The 18,311-nt window shown below is 37.0% G+C and overlaps 1 protein-coding gene across 3 annotated transcripts; it reads right to left on the bottom strand.

Moving 5' to 3' along the window:
* Window positions 1-1,377: 1,377 nt before the first annotated feature.
* Window positions 1,378-17,905, bottom strand: LOC103695624 (alpha-glucosidase 2). Of its 3 annotated transcripts, none has more exons than XM_026800591.2 (23): window positions 17,621-17,864; window positions 17,220-17,490; window positions 16,107-16,175; window positions 15,900-16,037; window positions 15,665-15,782; window positions 14,387-14,469; window positions 14,073-14,168; window positions 12,123-12,291; window positions 11,906-12,048; window positions 11,742-11,828; window positions 11,366-11,551; window positions 9,794-9,961; window positions 7,691-7,811; window positions 7,544-7,613; window positions 7,258-7,345; window positions 7,056-7,176; window positions 5,073-5,266; window positions 4,880-4,988; window positions 4,228-4,383; window positions 2,696-2,798; window positions 2,292-2,465; window positions 1,858-2,003; window positions 1,378-1,765 (listed from the first exon to the last, which is right to left on the bottom strand). In XM_026800591.2, exons 1-23 carry the CDS (start codon window positions 17,770-17,772, stop codon window positions 1,572-1,574), a joined length of 3,156 nt encoding a protein of 1,051 aa, XP_026656392.2. In that variant the 5' UTR covers window positions 17,773-17,864; the 3' UTR covers window positions 1,378-1,571. The 3 variants fall into 3 exon arrangements, with proteins under 3 accessions (XP_026656392.2, XP_017702478.2, XP_038974157.1); XM_017846989.3 differs by having other exon boundaries at window positions 17,220-17,505; window positions 17,621-17,860; XM_039118229.1 differs by lacking the exons at window positions 1,378-1,765; window positions 1,858-2,003; window positions 2,292-2,465; window positions 2,696-2,798 and adding an exon at window positions 3,043-4,090 and having other exon boundaries at window positions 17,220-17,505; window positions 17,621-17,905.
* Between the last annotated feature and the right edge of the window lie 406 nt (window positions 17,906-18,311).

Here is an 18,311-nt window from a genome sequence, read left to right as displayed (position 1 = left end):
GGTGAAGAAATGCGGATGCAGCTTAGCTCCATTCGGCAACGCAAACGAAATGTTGCTAATGCACCTTTTTTTTTCCGTCAAAAAGTTGCCGTTACACTTGATTTCTATTTGCTTTGCATTTTGAAGTTCGTGGCCTTACGTGTTATGCAAATATCTTAAAAAGATAGTTTTGTTGACATTGGAGTACATTAGAACTAGAGCATGCCCAATATTTAAAAAATGAGAGAGAAACCGCGCCCAAGAAATGCAAGCCCTGTAGTTAGGACGGAACCTTTTATATAGTTGTTGCTCTAATACAAAATGAATAATAAATGTTAGGGATTCATGTTATCATTATTGCTTTTTTTAAAATTTTTCAAAAATTATTTTCATTAATATAAAATAAAGAAAGGAACAAATTCTTGCTATTAATATTTTTTAAAAAATAAAAATTTATATTTTTACTACCATCGTGGTACCATCACACCATATCCACCAATGTCACCGCTGCATCCAAATATTGTCACCGCCCTTGCCACCGACACCACCTGCATCTCCTACCACCATCTCTCCATCGTGGATACTATCACCATACCACCATTACACCTTCCCACCGACCACCACCGTTGCCATCATTGCCATATCTATAGTTTTTAAATTAGTTAGCTACATTAAATATATATATATTTTTAATTTTTTAAAAAAATATAAAGCAGAATTTGTATTTTTATTTCGGAGATTAAAAAAAAAAAGCGATGCCAAGTTAGGAGCAAAGAAAATCAAAGGATGTTGCATACTACCCCTTCTAATGGAATTTAGAGGAAATCACCATTCTCATGATAGCATGCACATTAATGCATACATGCACGTAAGCACACGTGCATGCACACGGAAAGGGTTGTCAAAGGTGTGGGTTAGCAAGGTGTTCCATGAGCACGTTTTTATCAGACAGCAACGAGCGTAAAGCTGCATTGATAGAGAGGAGAAATTTTAAATGAATCTCTCTTGTGCTCCAGAAAAGATAGAACTTCCACAAAATAAATAGTGTTTTAGCATTTGGTTGGAAGAACAAGTGGAGAATAAATGAGTGCATCAAATTTCAAAATAGCTTAGTTTTATTTTCGTACAAGGACAAAATTATCCTCTTCTTTCTGTATGTTTGAAGAGTAGATAGAAGCAAAATAACTGGAGGGGACAAGCTTCCTCTGATGCGCGAGGTAACTCTGTTCTGCCAATATAACAAAATAGAATTATCTCTTCCCTTCTCTCTTACCTTTTGCACTTGGGTAAATAAGGTTATTCTTCAACTGTTTTGACTTTTGAGTATTAGCAAGATATCTCTCCACTTATCCCCTCCACCAAAAGCAGCCTCAATTATCATCATCATTCACACAGTTCTAAAAGACTGACAAATATCCTTCTTTATCATCCCATTAAAAATCATACCATCTTTTTCTCGCAGATCTACAAGAAGCAATAACTGAGAGTTAAATATTTTGCTTCACCTCATATTCAAGACAATCCTTCTTTATCATCCCATTAAAAATCATACCATCTTTTCTCACAGATCTACAAGAAGCAATGATCGAGAGTTACAAATTTTGCTTCACCTCATATTCATGACAGATCCTCAAAGGGCTGTCTTTAGACACTGGCCTCTCTACAGACCACAACTCTAGATTAGCTGTTCCGGTTCCCCAGTGCACCATGCATTTGTTTACCTGACTTAGGTCAAAGCGATTGACCAGACTCAGTCCTGCACATTTGTCAACCAGCATCCATTCCCCTGAACGCAAGTGGAAAGAAGAAAAAAGTCAACTTATATTTGTAGAACACCATCACTGTTAGCATAGAGGTCAAAAGATGAAGAAGTGTTACCATTTGGGAGGAGATTCCCCTCAAATGATTGCTCTCCAGATTCATGGCCTATTTCATGCTTTGAACCATCCATGGAATTGAATACAACCAAAACTTCAGTCGGGTGCAGGAGAGTGAACATTGGGTGCACGCGCAAACAAACCAACCTTCAGAACAAAAGGACTTCAACAAGTTATTAGCGGACAAGAATATACAGTTTTGTGGACCTAGCTTGTCAGACAGCAATTAGGTAACCCAGATTATAGAACTAAAGTTCCAGAACTAAATAACCTGTACAATTGAATGAGAAAGCATCAAAAAACACTTCATGTAAAATGATACAGCTTGCACTAAGTTTCTGAACATTCTCACTATTCCAGAAATGAGTCACCAGGTTCGAGAGATTTTTGGAACAACAGTACTAATCCTGATAAGCAAACATGGTTACTGCTAACCTTGAAAATCCACCAGAACCAGCTCCCACATTTTGGGCTATAATTCTAGAATCAATTCGGACAACCTTTGGATCATCTTCTGGAATAGATATCTGGCGCCGGATAATTAACCCACCACCAATATCCCCTTCTAAGCAAAGTGATTCCTCTTCTCCTGATTGTTCAAGATTTCTCCTACAAATACAATTTTTTGTTATATTTATTCATTATAAAGGGAAACATCTATCATAACCAAAGATGCAGCAGTTATTTGAAATATTTTTCTGTCAAAGCTTTTGTAATAGGCTCATGCCGATAATTGTCGCAACTACAACTAATTGATCTCGAAAATCCACCCGAACCAAATGCCACAAAGTGTGCTATTACTTAACAGAAATAAAATATGAGTTCATCAATAGCCTTACTCAACAACTGTATATTCCTCCGAGCATCCAGCAGACCGGTATTCAGTGCCACTGTATTCTTCGTATCCATCAACTTCAACTCTGCTGTGAAGCCATTGGGTGCCTAAAAGAAATCATCCAAACAGAGCAGCTAATTTCAAAGTAAGTCCGAATGACACCACAACCAAATTCCAATTTAAGTAAAACCTGTCTACCAGTTTACACATTTACAAATCTAACAAGCGTATCTTGAAGACATGGGATAAGCACCAGTGCATCCGAGACCATTATAAAAAAGAAATTAAAATGCAATAAACTAAGCTAATCTTCTACATGTGATATTAGGCTTCATTTTAGAAATAATTTGGAATGGTACATTGACTTTGATGTCTATAAATTTTTACTTTCTATTTAATCCATAAATTAGCCCAAGTATAACAGCATCAGCATAATAGAAAATTTAAAATATAACATACCATGTTCTATGTCAGTTGCAGATATACCGTATTATTCCATATCATAGCGCCCCAAGTATTGACAAGCTCAAGTGCAAGAGAGTGAAACCAACAAGGATACACTAAAGACGTACAGATATAAATAAAGGAATATAGTCATTTGATCTATGCTGGGTTTGCTGTAAAATAATGAATGAAGTATTTCTTAACGTTTAATCATGTCCAGTACTTACAAAAACATCATGCATCTGAATCGTGCTTGGACTTGCATTGCTAGTTCCCTTAAAATTGCTAAACAAAACTTGAACCTTAAATTTAAATTAAACTATAAAAGAAAGAACATTCTATAGAAAGTAAAATCCAATTAAGTTTGCATAGATATGTATCAATATCTCCCTCTGTGTCATAGTATGGCAATGTGGCAACTGGTTGAGCTGATTCAGAATGAAAAACCCCTGACCCTTTTACCAAAAAAGGAAAAAAAGTAAACTCAACCCATACCTGACCCACAACCTTAGCCGTTATCAAAACCTTGCGTACTTCAATAGTTTTCGGGTGTCTGATGTTATACCACACAGCATAAAACAACCCTTCTAACTTTCGAAAATTAACATTAAGAATGGTAAAGTATAGTGCCATTAAAGACAATATATTTGTTAAAACTTTAATCATATAATTATGAAAGTTTTGCAAGTAGACCAAATCTCTATTAATATCAAACTTTATGTACAAAAGCATATTATCTTAACTAATAGTGAATATTTTGTTGAATTTAATGGTCTAATGTTACTTCACTTGGAGCAATTTTCTATCAATTTACTGGGTGGATGCATACAAAACACATTTATACAAACAAGTCATACGTACCACTACTGCTTATGTTTCCTTTTACACCGTACTCAAAAGCAATTCAAGTATCTCATTCAGAGAGACTGAAAGCTAATCAAACAGAACCGTATTCCTGAGGAAAAAAACAAAGAGGAAAAAAATTCGCCACATTCAAAAGTCCTTGGAGAACAGGTGTGACATCAAGCAAATACCATAACATATTTTTACTATTATTAGCTTGAAGAAAAAGATAGTAACCGCACAACTTACCAGAAGGAAGATGTGCCATAGAGATAATTCGACCCCCAATCCAAGGAACCACTTTAAGAACCCAGTCACCACTCTTTAGCTCAATGGGGGTATTCGAGAGCTCAATTCCCTTTTGTCCTGAAAACCTACGTACATCTGGGATACACCTAGCCCTTTCTGCATCAATCAGTTAACCATATGAGCATGGCGACTAAACAATCACAAGCTAATCTTCAACTTCAACAGCAGAAGTGCATCCAAATCAACTCGATGGGAAACTTATGTAAAACACAAATAGTTGCAAATCACTGGAGCAAAATGTATATACCCAAAAGATCACCGCATAGGATCCCCAATCTCCACAACCCTATCCTGTATAATTTTGCATGGTAAAATCCAAGCACCTGATGTCTAACAGCCAATGTTACTAGGCATGATGGAAGAGGATTTTCAAGCTACAAGAGCATGGATTTCACAAAACACTAAAACAATAATCATACAATTGATGACCTGCAACAGCATCAGTCCCATGAGTGCCTATGAGAATAACAATAACAAATGCCATCAAGCCACTAATATTTTTATTCTGATGGTAGCTACTTCATCAACATGCTTTTTTAAATCTTCAAGACATGAACAGAAAAATATGGCAGCATCATGGAGAAGTCATTACCCAACAGTGTTTGGTACTGATTTTCACTGGCTGCTACCAAGTTAGACACTTCCAATTCTGGGGGCATCGTAATATGTAGTTCCTCTCCATCAACACCCCGTGCATCAATCTGAATTTTACAATTAAAGAAAAGCTCAAAATTTCACATCACTATCATATCTAAAATCACTTAACATCTGAATAGAAAACATACCATGGCACCTCCTCCCAGCAGTATTTGTGCATGGAGAGCACGTTTAGGCCTCTTCCATGATCCTTCAGTTTTGGATACTTTAACTTTCAGCATTGAAGAACGCAGTTCGGCAACATAATATGTTAAGAGATAATTCCCTTGAGTGTACTCATATCCATCACCATCATCTTCGAAGAGAACACCTTCAGCTTTCCCTGGAGAAAGAGAACCGCAGTTATGGTGCAGAAAAAGAAAATCTAATTTATGATCCATTTAGGTATAATTTCTTAACTCTAGATACCTAATACTTTTTCAGGACAGTTTGGCAAACGCAGTTGGTAGAAAACTCTCTCTCTCTCTCTCTCTCTCTCTCTCTCTCTCTCTCTCTCTCTCTCATGAGTCTTGTGAAATTCATTGATTGGTGGATTTTAGCACAATGACAATCAATGTAAACGGGAAAAAAGACTGAACCTAAAAGGGAGGGGGAAAAGATATTTTGCAAGATTTTCTTATTTAAGACTGGGAGGGGTAAGCCCCACTTTTTCTACCCTAACACTCCCGTGGAGCTGACTCCAGCAGGAATTGAACCCCCACCCCCTTGCCCAAGGGGCAATGGTATATTTTAAAAGATTTCACATGAAGAAAAAAGAAAATATAAAGAACTTAAACTGAAAAATAAGCCAATTTTGGTCAACTAGCATGCACAATCAAAGTTTGAAGCACCAACATATAATGATACGAGGTGCTGAAATGCTATAGAATGTCATAACAACATCATTAGATGAGCACAATTGTGCATTGTCCCACCAAACATGTTGGTCATTATTGTGCTTCATACCTTAGACACCATGAACTGTTGCATGATGACACAAGCAGCTGGCCCCACATTGATCCAGATGTGACTGTTCGCAAATTCATGTTTGTTACTCCAAGTAACCACAAACTACCAATCAGATAAAGCATAGCCCTAAGTCCAGCTTGACCCAGATCTGATAAGTTCAAATGGCGATTCAAGTCAAATTGGTTCTCTTTTCAGATAAGCTCCATGTTAAACCTAAGTTTTAGGGGCTAGCCACAAACCTTCTAATATACATCAGGTCTAATGAGGGTGCATTATCAGATCTGGTCCGGTCTAATTTTTCAAAATCCATAATTAACCAGATCAAATATGAGGTTTATGCAGGACTCATGCCCTGCCTTCAGCTTTATACTTCAAGGATGGGTCAGATCCAGGTATAGGAGAACCATTTGGACCCCTAGCAAGCAACAATAGATTCGTGCAAATCTAAAAAAAAACAATAATATAACCCTGGAAAAGTATAATTTGGAATAAGAAATCCATAGTTTATCCATTATATCATAAGATGAGCACTGAGAACTTTCCAACATCATTCCTCTTCTTAGTCTTCTAGCAACACTGTCCATCAAATGAATATTTATTTCAACAATTATCCATATAAAGACCTGCATAATGAGGAGTCACCGGAAAACAAATCCAGCTTATTTATATTAAAATGTCACTCAAAGGAAGCATTGTAAAAGGATGTTGCAGATGATGGATAGTGGAGGACTCTTTCAAGGATCCTCCATAACCAAGAATATGGATAGGTCACAAATGTCAATCTGGAGCACCAATTTGTCTAAGTCGAGATGATTTTTGGCTCCATGCTTGTCCTATGACATGAAACATTATAACAATACCAGTCACCTAGCTCATTGTTTATGCTGGTCTTTATAGTCAAGTGACCAGATCCCAGCATTTGAATTTTCTTACATTCAATTATCAATGTACCAAACATTATGAACATGGCAATGCAGTTGCAACCAACCAGAACATGACATGATCCAAACCCCTCCCCAATTAGGTTCGGGTACAGTATATTAACTCAGGTTTGAATTAACTGGCTAGGATGGGTAAAGTTATGCTGGACCTAGTTTCAAAATGGAATAGCTAGATTTATGATTCAAGGGACATCGTGTCAAAAGCAGATGATAGCAATATACCATCTTTGTCTAAAGCAATAATGAGTGATATCTCATCAGTTGGTTTTGCCTCGCCGACATGTTGAAGAGGAGGACCCACAGGGATAATTGAACCACCTTGCAAATAGAAAGTTGGCAAATCCTGAATTTTTATACAAATAAAGGTTAGTAAAACATTTTCTTCCCCACTACGAAGCAAATCTTTCGGATTACATGAACTTACTGGATGTGAATCACCAAAATCGAAACGCAACCAGATTCCCTTTGGCAGCACATGTGACAGTTCATGCGAACATTGCTCAGGTACAGTGCTGTTGACCATGCATCAAGATTACGAAAAATATTAGAAAAGAAGTTTTCTAATATTAGAAAAAAATACAGCACTCTATTACTGTATACACAAAAAAATGATTAAGAATATAGTATTATAAAACACACATTTTGTTCTTCCAAAATATTTAAGGATCCAAAGGAAGAAAATACATATTTGGATCCAAAGAAAGTAATACCTGGCACAAATTAAAAGTGGTCCCAACAGAAAGGAATTTTCGACTGCCCTCAAACGAGAATCTTGTGGATCTGCATAAGCCAACTGAGCATCAAGACCTCCACTAACCATGGCCTACAGAAATTGGTTTCCAAGAAGAGGAGGATACCAGCAAAAAAAGTGGGAGCTGCAACGGTTGTTCCCTTTGTATGAGCCATATAGAAAAGAGTATATATGTGTGGTATAAGCCGATAGCGCCTCATCAATGCAAGGCGGCATACTTCTTCGCACTATAAAATGAAATAGTAATACAATTAAAGAAGCTAAGATATATTTAAAAAGAATGTCAATGTCCAAACTCTGTGACCTAACCAAAAAAGATCTAGAATAAAAATCATTTCAGAAAAAAGAAGAGGATCAAAAAAAGGAGTGCAGAAATTTAATGAACAGATGACAAGACCTATGTTCCCCTTGAATAAACAAATAACTTTACCGTCAAGGATGCTAGCATGTCAAACAACCTTAAGGTGATTAGTAAATCTAGGTTCACAGGAAGCTGCAGAAGCGCTTCTGGCAACTGCATAATATCCTAATGCTCTTTGTATCTTTTGGAGCAGTAATTCTTAGGGTTCGCAAATTTTTACCAGACCTGCCTGGCTGACTTGGTTCAATCCAGGGAAAAAATATATAACTATACAATCTTTAACTAAGAACTGGGTCTGGCAAAAATATATAAATTTAAAACCAAGTCAGATTCGGGTCCCCACATCCAGATTTATCGGTTTCTTACTATAGGAATCTACATGGAGTCCAAACTGGGATAGGTATGGGTTGACAAAATTAAAACAAAACCAATTTAGAATCACTTTCTTTTATGTTATATGCAGTGTTAACCAGGTCAGCTGCAGGTTGACCAAATAAAAACCGAACCAATTTGAATTTTTCCTTAGCATATGACAGTTTCACATTTCAAATTAAAAAAGTTTTGCCAAACCAGCTCGGTTCTGGTAAATCGAATTAATATCAGGTTTGGTTTTAGATAGTGCAGCTCAAAATCCAAGTCCAGAGTCTTGGTGAAACATAAAACTGTATGTTTGAGCTAATGTTTGGCCCAGAAACAAACCAGTTTTTTGCCATTAAATCTACATCTTAATTAAAGCGGTAAAAGAAATTCCACGGACAATGTATTTCTACTTTTTCTTGGATTAGCCTTAATTCTAACTGATCAATCCTCTCTCTCTCTCTCTCTCTCTCTCTCTCTCTCTCATATTGCTCCCGCAACCACCACTCTCAGTGTGCCTGACCCCACCATCAGCCATCCCCCCTCCTCCCTCCACTCCAATCCCTCTCTATCCACCCTCCCATCTACCTTGCGCTCAAAACTAGAGTTAGGGTCTTATCAGGTTGAGCTGGGCACAATCAGGCTTAGAAAACTAGAGAGGTCAAGCCAGGATGGGCTCAAGCCAGCAGGTTTTATCTTAATGGCCATATCTGGAGTATCTAGGATTAAGGGTTTTTGATAAGCGGATGCTGATTATGCCAAACGATCCACCCTTTCATGATGGTTGGGCAGACATCAGTGGTGCCCATAGAGTAGACAATTTCACAAATTGGAAATGGATATATTTGCCTTGTACTCTGAGATACAAATAAATTTCTTCTACAAGATCCAGTATTTCACAAAAGAATGCAGCCATAGAGAATAATATGATAGGTATGTGATCAAAAAGTGCAAGCTTTCTGTAAGGTATGGATGAGCTATATTTTCATAAAGCAACAAAACAATAGATGGGGTGATCTCCCACTGTTTACTAAAAGTATGAAGATTAATGTACTTATTTCTTGTCAGCATCCCCACATTTGTATTTAAAAGGTAGAAGTAGCATCTAAGAATCAAATGGAACTAAATAATAATGACACTAGTACTAGACTACTACTAGTAGTATAATTAGCTAATAAATCAGCATTATAGGTCAACTGCACTTTTTACATGAATCAAAAAGCTCCTAGTGTTGCAGTATCAAATTAAAAACAAAAAAAAAAAGTCTCTGCAATCTAACTTCCAAATCTTCTCAGTTTCACCAGAAGCGTCTCAGTTCTATATATCCTAGAGCCAACATTTTGGATAAGGTTTTCATTATGCACTCCGGTTTATCGATAATTTCAAAATAATATGAGTGATCAATGTTTACTTCCTAGAATCTCACTATTTAGCCAAATGATCATAAACCAATAACCGATGGTTTAAGGTATTTGAAGGATGAGTACATACCTCTTCTCCAAAAGACCATGGTTCGTGGTCAATGGTCCCAGACTCAGAATGCCCACGACAAAAGGGAAACAAAGCACCTACTGCCATCCATCTTCCAAAAAGTTTTGGAGTTGCATTTCCGGCGAATCCACCAATATCTGGTCCTGACAACGGCTGCCCACTGAGCCCCTGTCCCAAAAACAAAATCTTGAGCACATTTGGAAGCACAAGTGGAGGTAACACACCTCAAAATTCATACTACTAGAAAACACTCATGATTGACAGGAAATATCTACTTCAAAAACTAAGTAGGAGAACAGATTACTTTGTTGAGCCATATAGCACTTATGACAAGGAGACCTCTTTGGTAGCATATTATAACATTTCTAGCTCCAGGACAGAATCAGATGATGTATTCAAGTTTTTTTATGTGTATATATACTGAGGTCTTTTTAAGGCAATACTTCAACAAACACACACACACTCTTAAGTTAGCTGGCAAGACTATATCTACATTGTTTTTGACATCCTGTAAGCGTCGGCACATCATAAATAAAGAAGGATAAGAAAACAAACAGAAAAGAAGAGAAACCTAATATAAAAGTTCAATAAACAGCAAGAATCAACCCATGATATGGACAATGGCATATGTTCAATGTCAATCATGTCATCTCTGTGAGCCTAGCACATGGTAGATCATAGCTTGTCTCAAGCCAAAGACAAAAGGGAGTAAGCTACAGCGTATTAACTAGCCTTATTGCATAACATGGATCGTATGTTTGAAAGAGGGAGTGACAGAACATATAATTAGTTGAAATCACTGAAGACTGTGTTACAAGAAATTTGACCATCAAATGTTATGATGATGCCAAAAATGAAATGCACACTGCAAGCGGGGTTTATAATGGGAAGGTAAGGAGTATGCAATCGCTTACCATGTAACATCGTCTCGAATCCACGACATCTGATGCACGTGATATGTAATACAGAATTATAGATGGCTGCAATACCCATACAACTAAAGATTTTTTATTATCATTTGTGAAATTTGACAAGTTCAAACCTGATCCTGAAAGGTGCACTTACTATTTCTCTCCCTCAAACATAAGGTTCGAACTTAGGCAGATGATAGCATGGCAGAGACCCTCATAGACAGACCGGCAGTCTAAAACATGGGTTTACTATCAAATTGCATTTCGAAGTTAAACAGTAAAAGCAGTTTTACCATGCACCATGATGTAAGCACAACATATATAAAGTAGAGAACGCCTACAACATCTCGTACATGATACTCAAACAACAACAGAATTGCATATAGCAGAATGTAAATCTCCCAAATACTATTAAACTTTGGAAGAAGATGGCCAATTGGCAGAAATTTATTATTAATTTCGTACATTTACTTACAAGATCCTAAACAAATGGATGGATGTCTCTAACCTAAATACTTTAACCACCTCCAGTGACTGAAGATAGTCCTGAGTAACTTTTAATCCTCTAATAGTAGCCGAAGCTATTCAATTCTATTTCAATTTTCAAGTATACTACCATATATTAGTATAAACAGTAGCTTTTTGTGCAGCATCAACTTACCAATTGAAGCACCATAGGTATACTCATATGTAGGTGCTCCCAGTTTGATAGGTTATCTCCAGTCCAGGTTGCAGCATAACGTTGACTTCCTATGAAACCAGCTCTGGTGAGAACAAATGGTCGTTTAGTCCCACTAGCCATTTTCATTCCCTCATAAGTTGATCTTGCCATCAGCATGCCATAAACCTGCATGGAGATGAAAATTAGAACTTGATATTCCAACTATAACTATGAATTAGAACATAGCACATATAACAAGAATTTAATAGCTCATAAACACCTTGTTTAACTTTAAATCAAGAAAACAAAATGATTAACTGCAATTTATGTTAGCATAACCAATAAAGGCAGAAAAAATGTTAGCTTGAGGAATTACATTATGATAATGAGTGTGATTTTGGTGACCACCAAGTTCAATGTCTCCTCTGTGAATGTTGCTCTCTGGCATTGTTTTTGTTACAGTCTACATATCAAGAATGTTAGTTTTAATCACCAATAACAGAAAGTGCAAAATATAAAGTTAACTTTTCTAAGATTTGCCTTGAAAACAGCAGGCTCATTCATATCATTCCATATTCCATCGACTCCATTAGCCATGAAGTTTCTCACTAAATTAGCCCACCAGAAACGTGCTTTTTCTTGCGTGAAATCAGGAAAAACACAAGGGCCGGGCCACACCTTCCCTTGAAAATGGCAAAGAAAAGGGATAATGAACATCAAATCTCAAATTTATATCAAAACTCAATGAAAACCTTACCAACAAAAGGCTTCCCATCTGCTCTTTGTATCCAGATATCACTTTGAGAACCACTATCATAGACAAAGTAACCCTTTTCATGTTTAATCCCAGGATCAAGCATCCAGATTGCCCTGAAGCCAATGGCATGAAGGTCGTTTACCATGGATTTTGGATCAGGGAAATGTTCCTGCAATAATAACAAATATTACAATCTGTGCATTTGGGAAATTACCCTGAATCTACAGAATACATGAGAAAGTTAATAAGGTTCTACAATAAAACATATCTAAGCATAAATAAGAGCTATATGCGAGCAGATATGCGCATATGGAAAAGTGTATGAGACTTTTTATTCTTTACGCCCTTTGTGCAGGCAATGTAATAGATCCTCAAGTTCTTTATGCACCCGCAATACAAAAACAGACATAAATTGCCTCAAATTAGAAGAATAAATGACTAGTAAACAAATCCTAGAATCAATGAACATTCATATGGTGTAAAAGCAAACCTGAAAATTTGTGAACATGCATTAGCAAGCTTGGAGTTACAGTGGTCTAGTGATATTTTTAGTCCCCTGTAGGGCTCGCTTGCTCCTGAAGCAAGAGAAATTACCTAACCAACCAAAAGGAATTATGATATGGCCACTTGATACTGCTCTCAAGATTTTTTTCCAAAAAAAATATGTATTTACTTGACCCAGAAAATGCATATTAAAAAGCCACTCCCAAATAGTCAGAACAAGCTTTGACAGGTATTCTTATGATTTTTAATCAAATATTTGATACTGAAAGATTGTTAGGTTAGAAAAAGAAAAGAAATAAAGAAAAAAAAGAAAGAAAGAAAAGAACCGATAAATCTCAATAGAAGGTTGCAACGATTACTAAACTTCTCACATAGCCAAATACAAAGTTTGGCACCTGTCATGTATATCATCATGCATCAGTGATCAATCATGCAGCTATGATTACTAATCAGAAGAAGATGGATAAAGGCTGATTAGTACTTATTCCATGAGAACAATTTTGAAAATCTCAGTACAGCTAGAAAATTATTCTACAGCATTTATAGCATGCATTTTGAAAAATGTTCCATTGCTCTCTAATTAGTCAATGAAATGCATGCTTGAGGTTTTATTTTTGCCTCATGCTAAAATTTTGGTACACCAGGACAAGGAGATTATCTCTGCAAGGGATCAGTTTGATTGCTGCATTGGTTGGAGAAATGCAAGAAAAGAGTTAGTACATGAAGTCTCAACATGAAATCCCTATTTTGCACAAGTGCGATCCACAGTAAACCAAAACACCTTCCTTCACATACATACAAGAAACATGAAACGCCAAAAATACATCAAATACAGCATGATACATGATATCAGACTGCTTGAAATATCAATTATTGCAAGTGTTAATCTTCCATGAGGTTCAATATTGTCATGATGTAACAAACAATTTGAAGTACTGATTTCGATGCCCATACAGGAATCCAACTGGTACAACACGTACCGAGTGTCAATATAGCACATTCCTTGGCACCAAACTCAGTTTAGGGGGCCCTACCAGGTACTGATTTCCCTGCTGGTACAGTATGATACGTAGCTTACTGACCAGTACAATCCGATAACTAAAACCATCATTTGAAAACAAACAACTCCAACATCAGCATGCTATACATGTATCCACATGCACATAAACATGAAAAATCTATCGCATGGATGTACACGAAACACGTTTCTAAATAATGAATGACATTATTGTTTGCATTTAGATGTCTAGTCGTATTTAATCTCCATTTGCTAGCCACTTGAACTATGATACAAGCAGCTTATTCTTTTCATATCTGCCACATCATAAGCCTGATCTTAAAATGATCAAAAAAAATTAAGCCTCTAAATAAAACCTCCTATGGTGACTATAGAGATGCACAATAATGACTGAATATTATATCCAGGCTTAGTATGAAGGAACATACTTTGTCAAATGTAAAACATCGAAAGCCATCCATATAGTCAATGTCCATCCATATGACATCACAAGGTATGCATTTCTCTCGAAATGTTCTAGCAATCTGTAACAGGAAAAAGCCAAAGTATGAACATCAGAAGCGAAAGCCAGCACATATTTATTATAATAAACTTAATTTTATGGCCATACCAGGGTCCAAGGGCTACTGATTTCATAAAGGAAAACAATTAAACTAGTTCGCAAACCCAAAAAAGAAAAAAAAAGATTTAAAATGTAAACAAAAGGAGCAATATGCAAGTTAAGTGATTAATATCAAAGTACCTCGAGAACTTTTGCAGCAGAGTCATAGCTCCAACGACATTGATGATAGCCAAGTGACCATTTTGGAGGCATAAAAACAGTTCCTAAAATTTTAACGGAGAAGAATGGATATGGAAACCAAATTGTAATGGTAAAAGCAATATAGATCACAAGAGAAATTTCAACTATCATGAGCAAATTGCCAAGTCTGATATGATTTGATAAAGTTCGGTTTTTATACTAACTGCTGCCTCGGATACTTATATATGTTATAGTTGAATGTCATAATGTAGAAACTACTAGAGGATGGTACGTGCAATGCATGTACATCAAGCCACTGAAGCAAGGTGCTTAATGAACAGAGCACTTGGGAGTTCGCATTATATAATAGAATAGAGGACAATGCAAATGACATCATAAAGGGAAACAAGAAAAGATATAATTTTGCATAAAATTGCCAGTATAATTTAGGTACTTTCAGAAACAATTGATAACAAAAATAGAATATTTTGTTGTCTGTTTACCAAAGTCTCCCAATGTAAATATATTGGAGTTATGTATGTTCAGTAAATGCCATAAGAGAGAGGCCATAATTATATTCAACTTTTAATGTTAAGCCATTGTTCTTGCAATGAACCACTGCACTGTTGTGGAGTTCAATACAAAATCATGTAGTTTTCATTGAATCCAGATATTGGCCTCCAATTAACACGTTACTGAATTTGGTGACAAGCATTGCTAGATCCTTCCAATAATTATAATTATCTAATGTTGGCCAGATATAGTTATCGATGTCCCCCCTACACAGTCTTCACCACATGACAGGGGATCATTAATTTTCAATTTCAAGTTGATCACCTAAAAAGGTTCAGTTAGGACCACCCTGGTTTGTGTGAGGAACCTACTTGTGTTGTATTTCTCATTGGACAATTAGAATAATAATATTGCACAATTCTATTCACCAGCAAGTTCACTAATCAACTTTCTTAAGCATTTAGCTCTATGATCTAGAAGCTATCAAAGACGCTATTTAAAACACATGCTGAAAAGCAATCAAATCACTAATTTAATTCAACAAATTAAACTCCATTTGGCCTTAAAAATATGTATATACATGAAAAATAAGCACGAAAAATGTCCTGCTGGATTCAAGTTTTTCCTGTCATTTAATCGGATATGTAATAATCCAAGTACACAACAAATACAAATAGAGACAACACGTAAATTCAAATCTATGAAATAGATTAAAGTGTTTTAAATGATAGCTAGAAAATTGAGAAATGTTTTTAAGAAAATAACCAATTGCATGAGACAGTGACATCAGGACATCAGTAGGTGTCTCAAATGGACCAAATGTGATAACAGGGTAAACATCCGCTGCCATAAACTTTATCGTGGAATCTTCCCGTAAGTCAACCTGTCAAAAAAGAATTCGATCACCAGATTGATAGAATTCGGCATCACTTTAGAGGTGAAACCAAAACATGAATGAGTCTGGAAGATCCATCTACAGAAGGAAGGAATATTGCCCAACCTCACAACGCCGAGTTGTGTCAGCAAGAACACCCAATGCCTTTCCATCTGGTAGAAGAGCTAGAACCCAAGGATGTGACTGATACAGGGACGTGGTTCCTGGACCAAAACCCCATGCATCCGTGTTCCATGTAAAAATCTGAAATGAGCATGGGGGTTAAGTACTTGGACAACATAGATGCTATATGTAACTGGATAGATGACATACCCGCTTGCCTGTCCGCTCAAGCTGCCCACTTACTTCTCCAGTTCCATAAAAAGATGATCCAGGAGGAAGCTGTGCTACAAAAGGTGCATATTATATAATAATATCAAAAACATTTATATCATAAAAGTTAACATAAAGATAACAACTCCAAAGAAATAACTAAAATAGTTAAGTTTCACATAAGGTAAGCAAATTATTATTAATTTCAAATAAATTTTATAGCAGAGATATATTCTACTTTCTATGGATTAGCAGAATGACCAAAGCATAAGTTTAGACACAAAAGAAAAAACAATAGAAGTGGATATATGCACATTCACCTCTCCCCTTCATTTCAAAGAAGTATGATTTCAAATTATTATAAAGCATCTAGACCCTTCCTCCATATCTTAATTATATTACGTAGAAACTCCGATTTTTGGTTTTCTTAAGTGTCATTACTTTTGGACCCTTGGGATGCTGCAAGATGGATCATGCCACAGCTAGACACTCCACTCTGAAGTATCTCGTTGACAACGAAAAAAAGTGCTGGCACTTGGCATTTTTTTGGAGTGCCATGGAGGAGACTCCAGTTTCAAGCGCTAGACACTTTAAGCAAAGTGCCATCATGTTTTTGATATAAAGTTATTACAATTTTATGGATATTCTAAGTGAAGTATCATTATTATTTTACTATAAAGTTATCATAGTTAGCTATTAATGTAAGTATTTAAACACATCATAAGTAATCTTAAATCAGGCTAAGCAACAAAACAACGGTATATGCATAAATATATGGATATCAAGTTACTTATACATACATATATGTATGTCATGTCCTCGTGTCTAGATGTTTTTTGAGGATAAATGTCACGTCCCTATGCCTAGAATTTTGGAGGCTGCCGTGCCGGATGGCCAGATGTGCCAAATGTATAGGCAATACTGAAGCTTAACTTCAACTTATGAGCCATGATCGTCAACGAAGATCAACATTATCAATCAATTTAAGTACAGCAATTTGTCCAGTAAACTGCACATCATGATAATCTCATCATATATAAGTTCAAACAAGTGCTAAACTCTACATAATTTCAGCTACAAAGATCAAAATCACGGAAAGAAACAACAGCAAACCTGAATCTTGACCATCTGCTGTCCATAAACACGTTCAAACATAGGGATATACTCCGGCACCTTATGTACCATGATCGGCGTCTCCCTTGCCTTGGGGTCAGCAAAAGAAATGCTCGGAAACGCCACATCTCTGTCATTCCCCGAGCAATCGAACCGGAAAACCCCCTCTTCAAGTATGGGCTCGAATACCATCCGCCCGGATGTGGCATCCGCGGTGGCCCTCCCTCCGTCCATCCCGAAACCGCCGCCTCCACGACCCAAACTCCACCTCCTGCACGCAAAAAAACTGCTCGAATTAAGAATTCGCTCTCCTCTCAAATTCTTTCTGTAATTGCTACTTTGGGCAAGAAAAAGAACCCATCGGATCGGAATGGCAGCAGGGATCGGGGGAGAGAGGACACCTGAAGAGACGAAGGCTGCGAGGGGATCGGAAGAGGCGAGAGTCGACGGAGAGAGAAGGCTTCAGGAGATTTAAAGGAGGGAGACGGGGAGGAGCACTTCGTGGATAGAGGGAGGATCGGATTCTGAGAGCTGGTGGAGTAATTAATTCCATAACCACTCTTTCTCCTGCTAGCAACAATGATCATGTATGTAGCACGTGCGCGCGCGCGCGAGCGGCGGAAGCCGGCACAGTGACGACAGACTTGAGAGTCAAGAGAGAGGATTGTATTAAATTTATTTATTTTCGTGTTGGATTCCGTCTTTCGCTCCGCTTGCCGTCTTTCTTTGCCCTTGCGCAGTCACTGCCGACTCGTGGAGATCGCCTGTGACGGTCTGCTTGAAATATTCGTAGGAGTAAAACAATGGGTGGTGGCGTACCCTTCACTGGATTAAGATACAGTTATGGAATATAGCAGGGAATCTTTGGAGCCCGCTAATGTTATTAAAAGAAAAAAAAAATATTTATATATTTTTTTATTTTTGCAACTTTTTCCGGGGCTCGGGCATCAGGAATGAGACATACGAAAGAAATGTAGCTTTCCAGGCAAAAACTGAGACAGCACACGACCACCTTGAGAGATTTCTCCTTGTAAGCTATCTATATCTAAGTTCACTAAAGGGAAGCTGCCATATTGATCATTAGAACAAAGT

This window comes from Phoenix dactylifera, chromosome 2, assembly GCF_009389715.1.
Source record: "Phoenix dactylifera cultivar Barhee BC4 chromosome 2, palm_55x_up_171113_PBpolish2nd_filt_p, whole genome shotgun sequence".
In the NCBI taxonomy this organism is placed as follows: domain Eukaryota; kingdom Viridiplantae; phylum Streptophyta; class Magnoliopsida; order Arecales; family Arecaceae; genus Phoenix; species Phoenix dactylifera.
Note: the sequence above shows the minus strand (reverse complement) of the source record. Positions and strands in the feature narration are given on the sequence as shown.